General features: G+C 41.9%; 2 protein-coding genes across 2 annotated transcripts; both read left to right on the plus strand.

Moving 5' to 3' along the window:
* The first annotated feature begins 4,064 nt into the window (after positions 1 to 4,064).
* Positions 4,065 to 4,673, plus strand: LOC145819190 (uncharacterized). The gene has a single exon (XM_082913144.1). The coding sequence runs from the start codon at positions 4,065 to 4,067 to the stop codon at positions 4,671 to 4,673; it is 609 nt and encodes a 202-aa protein (XP_082769270.1).
* A 245-nt stretch (positions 4,674 to 4,918) lies between these two features.
* On the plus strand, positions 4,919 to 5,920 carry LOC145819191 (uncharacterized). Its single transcript, XM_082913145.1, has one exon. The coding sequence runs from the start codon at positions 4,919 to 4,921 to the stop codon at positions 5,918 to 5,920; it is 1,002 nt and encodes a 333-aa protein (XP_082769271.1).
* The last annotated feature ends 767 nt before the right edge of the window (positions 5,921 to 6,687 follow it).

The following is a 6,687-nucleotide window of genomic DNA, read 5'->3' on the forward strand; positions in this document are numbered from 1 at the left end:
AATGAACGACATCGGGAAGCGAGGAATGCACGTATGCTCGGTAGGCTTCCTCCCGAAAATCCACCACCTTGCCTCTAAATGCCTTTGTTTGCACATCTTTGGACCTCTAAAAATTATGCTAACTTCCAGACTACTTCTGTTTGATCTCAAGAACATGCTGAGGGCTAATCGGCTAGAAATGGTGGCCATCAGCCACTACTGATGGCCAGTCGGCTGGCTTTTGTGGCCGATCAGCTAGTACATGTGGCCGGTTGGCCACTGCTTCCCTGAAATTACTCCTTTAGCTACAACAGAGAGCAAACAGAGGCATGGCAGTGTATTTGCAAGGAAATGTGTGTACTATGACCCTCCTATCATATCTCTAGCTCAAAGGAGTGCAAAACTTGGCTCACAAGCCACCAATCAAGCATCTCAATGCATGATGGCTCAAAAACCAAGCTTGTACAAGCTTAATGGATGCACACATAAGACTCAAATGGTCATGTGAAGCCCCCGAAATATGTATTCACTTTAAAAACCCTAATGTTGAATTATTTTTTTAAAGCCCCTCGTTTACTTGAATTAATTCAAATCTTGTCGGTTAGCATTTTTCTTTATTATTTTTTTTTATCGAAACAGGAATTTCCCTAATCGGATTAGGATCCCTGACCTAATTTAATTTTACATAAGTTACATGTATTTACTCCAAGCCCTCACTCTTTATTTAAATTCTAAACTTACCCCAAATTAGTACGTGTATCTTGTACCTTGAAGTACCATCAATCTTGTTATATATATATATATATATATACATATACACCTAGAAGAATGTGCCTAGAACATAAAATAATTAAAAACTAGGCCCTTCATATCCCTATGGCCGGCCCTTCCTTGGAGGAGGTGAGAAATCTATTTCCAAGACTCACCATCATGAGATTCTAGGAAAAAATACAACATAGTGGCCTAGACCCAGGTTGCAAATCTCAAAACTAGTTACCTTTCAACTAAAGATCAACTAATTGATGCCAAAACCTATGATTTAGCACCTTAGTTAATCCTATCCCTTTTGACACCAAGCAAAATCCTAACTTTCCCATCCATTTTCAACTAAAGGGCTTTTATGTCCTTTTACACCAAATTACCTATATATACCACACCCCCTAGCTTGCAAACTCGCACAACACACTCACTCACACACACATTTTGGTTAGAGAGAGGGAGGTGAGCAAGCAAGAGAAGTCTAGAGGAGAAGAGGGAGGAAGAAGAGAGTTTCTTGTGCAAAGCTTAGAAGGTAAACCACAAACACAACCTTCTCTTCATTTCCTTTTCTAATGCATGTTTTTAAAGATTCCAAATAATGTTTTCAGATCTGTTATTATCAAGTTCTTATGTTAAAAATACTAAGATTTGAGTATTGAGTCAATCTCTCTTGTATTTCCCCATTTTGGCACAAAACCATCTTCTTTTTACCAATCTCTCAATTTTTCAAGGGCACTCCTTCAAAAAAAAATTTTGTGTTAAACATGTGATAGTTAGCATATTTTCTTCACAAAAGAAATGAAACTTTCCCCTAGTGGAACCCCCTTTTCATAGATCTTCTCGTTTTGGGCAATTCACCTTAGAACCTGTTTTTTTAGCCCACTTTCAAAAATTCCAGAAAAATGTATAAATTATTCTGAACCCATATTTTATGTCAAAACCTTCCTCGAGAAGTTAGCTTTCAACTAAAATTGGTTTCACCAAAAAACATTGAGCGGTTTGCAAGAAAATCAAGTTTTCGTAACAGTCGACGGATCTGGGCAGATTTTGGACAGATTCTGGACAGCACTGAAATATTTTCTAAATAACTTAGAATCTGGAAGAGCAACCCCAATTCTGAAAAATGTTCTAGAAACTAGATTGAATCCTCTACAAACCATAGGAAGGCCAAGCCCGGTAAAGGATCTAAAATAGCTCTCTCATTTTAATTCTTATGCGATACTAAATCTGGAAACTTTGTTAGGTGTGGATGTTTTGTACCTTTGAGTTCATGAGAATGTTTGTAGCTTATAATCATATCTTGACCTCATAATATATGTGTTGTGGTCATGTTATTTACCTTTCTCATCTTAAGAATACATGCTTATGTAGATATTACTGTTTTATAAGTTGAACTAACCTTGTCTTAAAACACTTAATTCAACGGGAAACCTAATTGGGAGGGTATTAGGTTTTCGAACACTTGAGTAATGAAAAGAAAAAAAATTATGATATATGGATTGGTGGGATGCGTTCCCTATTCGAAAGTTAAAACCTTGTGCAAGTGGTTTTTGGAACCCTTGAACAGAGCGGTTGTATTCGGTCTGTAAGGAGGGATTTCTGTAAGGCCCCATTTTTACCAACTCTTTTGAGGCCCTGCGGTTGGCGCTACGCGGTATATAATCATTGGTAGGCATCCGAGGTGCAACAAAGCAGCAAAAGAGGGGGCATACCGAATAATCCGCGTCCGATTCTTGTGGTTGGGATGACGGAATCTCTTTGGGGGATTCCTAGTTTACTGACATCTAACTTAATCATTTATGTATTTATCATGCTTTACTACTCGGTGCTATAATTGTGATTGTGTATTAGACTGGGAAAAAGGGGTGGGGTGTGTGTGTGTGTTTACTGGGCATTCAAAGCTCACGGCGTATCATGCCAGGTGACGAAGCGGAACTCATAGCGGAAGACGACAAGCCAGAAACCTTTCAAGACTTTTGGCTATCTTAGGAATACTAGAAATTTCCTTTTTGTTATTTTGTAAGACTCGTATGAAGTTTAAAACTTTCTTTTTGGGATGTAATGTAATGGAAAAATATTTTGAAGCAAGTATAATTGTGGTTATTATGTATTTATATCCTATGTATGAACCTTATCGTTGCTTATGAGACCTTGTGTCAATGCCTTATAAGATCTGTCAAAAAGGTAGTGCGCTGCCTAAGAAAGCTGGACTTAGAAAGGAGGCTATTTTGACTCCTCCGGCGATCTGGGATCATACTTGGTTATTGACCATAGGACTCACTAGTGACTTTTCCTTGACTGCAACCTATAGTGTAGAATCGGGGTGTCACAACTTGGTATCAGAGCCTAGGTTCAACCCTTAACCCTCACAGCCCTATACGCAACTCTAGAAGCCCTTACCCCTTATCTTATTTTATTCTATCACACTATTATAAGAAGATTGACTAACAAAAATCTTTTCCACCTTAGGATGTCATTGGGAGGCTACGTCAGTACCGACTCATGGGGTGTTTTTCGTATGCAAGGAAGGAGGGCCATGTCTGTCAGCCCCTACTTTAGCCGCCGACACTGTGAAATCACCGCCGAGGAACTGATCAAGACTGAGATACGTAAGGTGGAGACGGAATACTTCTACTATACGAGGGCGCAGAAGAGGTCTTTGGTGTGGCGCCGCTTGCAATTTCTGAGCCGGGCAGCAAAGAAGGCAGTCTGAATAGAGCAAGACAAACAGAAGATGGACTCCCTGATACACCGAGCTTTTACCACCATAGCACCGACTCAGGCTGAAAGCCACGAATCTTGTTACCACGGGCCAAGTGACAATCAACCAATGGATATGATGCAGCCACCAGAGCAGCAAGGAATGAACCTAGCCCACCCTATAGAGATATCATCTGAACATAATCCCCCCTCACCAATGTACACCCCCCGCTCTCCGGGACAAGCCACCGACTCCGCTGATGAAGACCCAGACGAAGACTTTGATTGGTCGGGAAACGAGAACTAATTCGAGGGGTAGTAAAACTAGACTTTTGTAAGATCCACTGATGAGTATCCTTAGAATAAGATAGCTTGATCTTGTATGCGTAGATGCTTTTGAATGTAACTCCGATATAGGAGCCCTTTTGTAATGATGCCTATTATTATTATTATTATTATTATTATTATTATTATTATTATTATTATTATATATAAATGATGTGTTGATCTATGTTATTGATTTTTACTTGCTTTAGTGCACCCTAAGGAACCTGAACCTTTATTTCAAATCTAAGTAGTCATATTTTCTTAGACTGGGAACCAACTCACCATATGCCATGAACAGAATGGTAGACACGCGAGCTAATGGCTATACCGAAACCAGCAACAATGTACGAAACCGTCTAGGGCATCAACATGGACCCATCCCTACAGGGGCTGACATCCTCAACAACCTAGGTCATCAGATTTTTGAGGAACTAGGGCAAATAAGGAATAATCGGCAGAATGAGAGGACTCGACTCTTTTCTGAGTTTCAGAAGCAGAGGCCTCCAAAGCTCACAGGCGTACAGGACCCGAAAATAGCTGAGAATTGGCTTCGGCAGATAAAGAAAATGCTAGACACCATGGGCATCACCGAGGCCGCTGATAGAATCGCTTTGGCAGTATTCGAGCTCGATGATGAGGTTGACCATTGGTGGGAGTTAATCAAGAACACTCGTGACGTAGCAAGCCTATCATGGAACCAGTTTAGGGAACTATTTTTAAATAAATATTTCCCAAGTACTATCTTCCGAGAACGAGTCAAGGAATTCCAAAACCTGGAACAAGGAAATATGACCGTGACTCAGTATGCTTCGAAATTTGAAGAGCTAGCCCGTTACGCAACTAGATACGTAGCAAATGATGAGGAGAAGGCAAGGATGTTCGAGTGGGGATTGGACCTTACAATCTAGGGAAGAGTTCTTCCACAACGACTCCCCTCATATGCCGAGAACTGGAAACGGCATTAGAATCTGAGAGGGAAGTAAACGACGCCAGGAAAGCTTGGAATTAGAGAAAAGGGAGTCAGGCGTCTATTGGACCTCAGAGGAACCAGAAGGGAAGCATGCCCTCAAAGCCCTACTCCAGACCACAACCACAACAGCAGCAACAGCAACCGTAGCAACAGATCTAGAGAGGAGGCTATCAACAAAGGCCGATGGGACAAATACAGTGCTTTCATTGCCAACAATTAGTGCACAAGAAGAGCGAATGCCCCCAACTTCCCCCATCTAGATACCAAGGAGGAGGTTCCAGAGCAAATGTCCAGGCATTAGATGGGCAGAAGCCTTGGACAAACAAGACCGGATCTACCGGGCAACAGCACCAGAAGAGTGGAGGAACTCAGAACACCAAGACCAGTGGCAACCAGAAGGCAACCGGCAGAATCTTTGCCCTACAAGAGGAAGAGGCGGACCTGTCCGTAATTGAGGGCAATTTAGTACTATACAATTCTAGGGTGCGTGTTCTATTTGATACCGGTGCATCACATTCTTTCATATCCTCTGCTTGTGCTAAGTCATTAGAACTTGTATATGAACCCTTAGCAACTGCCTTGAGTGTAATGTCACCTATGGGAGGATGCGTTCGGGTAGGATCGATCTGTAAGGACTGTAAGATAGGGATGTCGAACCTACGCTTAACTTGCGACCTTCGTGTTATGGAAATGTCGGACTTCGATATCATCTTTGGCATGGACTGGTTGTCCACCCACCGAGCGGTGATTGAATGTCGTCAGAAGAAAGTGGTAGCTCATACACAAGATGGAATACGTTTCCAGTTTAAGGGGAATAGACAAGACCCCATGGTTTCAATAAAACATCGGATGCAGTGGCGCGATCAACTTGCGGGTAGGATAGCAAGCCTGATTCTAAATGAAGAAGGCCAAGGAGAAATAGAACTTCCACGCATAGTATGCGATTATGCAGATGTATTTCCTACAGAATTACCAGGATTGCCGCCAACCCGAGAAGTAGATTTTAGCATTGAGCTACAACCTGGAACTACCCCAATATTCAAGGCTCCGTATCGCATGGCACCAGCAGAACTACGGGAATTGAAGACACAGCTACAGGAATTGCTCGAGAGCGGATTCATTAGGCCAAGTACTTCGCTATGGGGAACACCCGTGTTGTTTGCTAAAAGAAGGATGGATCGTTGAGGCTATGCATCGATTATCGTCAACTCAATCGAGTAATGATTAAGAATCGATACCCACTCCCAAGGATTGATGACCTTTTTGACCAACTTAGAGGCTCAAGGTGCTATTCAAAGATCGATCTCAGGTCAGGTTACCATCAACTATGAGTCAAGGAGGAGGATATACCAAAGACTGCCTTTCGTACCAGATATGGCCAGTATGAGTTTGTAGTAATGCCCTTTGGACTAACCAATGCACCGGCAATATTTATGAGCCTAATGAATAAGATTTTTTGACCATAGCTTGACCAGTTTGTAGTAGTGTTCATTGATGACATCTTGGTATATTCAAGATCCAAAGAAGAGTATGAGCAACATTTAAGGACTGTCCTTCAAGTTCTTAGGGATAATCAGTTATATGACAAGGCGAGTAAATGTGAGTTCTGGTGAAATGAAGTAAAGTTCTTAGGGCATGTGGTATCAGAGAATGGGATTGCGGTGGATCCGACCAAGGTGGAGGCAGTATTGGATCGGAGGCAACCAAAGACCGTGTTAGAAATCCGCAGCTTCTTAGGATTGGCCGGTTATTACCGGAGGTTCATCCAAGATTTCTTCAAACTAGCTAAACCAATGACTCGTTTGACGCAAAAGGGAGTAAAGTATGAGTGGGACGAAGCTTGCAAAAAATCCTTTCAGGAGCTGAAGAAGAAGTTAACTAGTGCGCTAATTTTGACCATCCCAGAACGAGAAGAGGGGTACACTGTGTATTGCGATGCGTCTAAAGAAGGG

This window comes from Camellia sinensis, chromosome 2 (assembly GCF_055761805.1).
Source record: "Camellia sinensis isolate YWXY chromosome 2, ASM5576180v1, whole genome shotgun sequence".
NCBI classification, from domain to species: domain Eukaryota; kingdom Viridiplantae; phylum Streptophyta; class Magnoliopsida; order Ericales; family Theaceae; genus Camellia; species Camellia sinensis.

Coding starts and splice junctions, on each gene's coding strand:
- LOC145819190 (XM_082913144.1), top strand. CDS start 4,065: ATGGTAGACACGCGAGCTAATGGCTATACCGAAACCAGCAACAATGTA.
- LOC145819191 (XM_082913145.1), top strand. CDS start 4,919: ATGGGACAAATACAGTGCTTTCATTGCCAACAATTAGTGCACAAGAAG.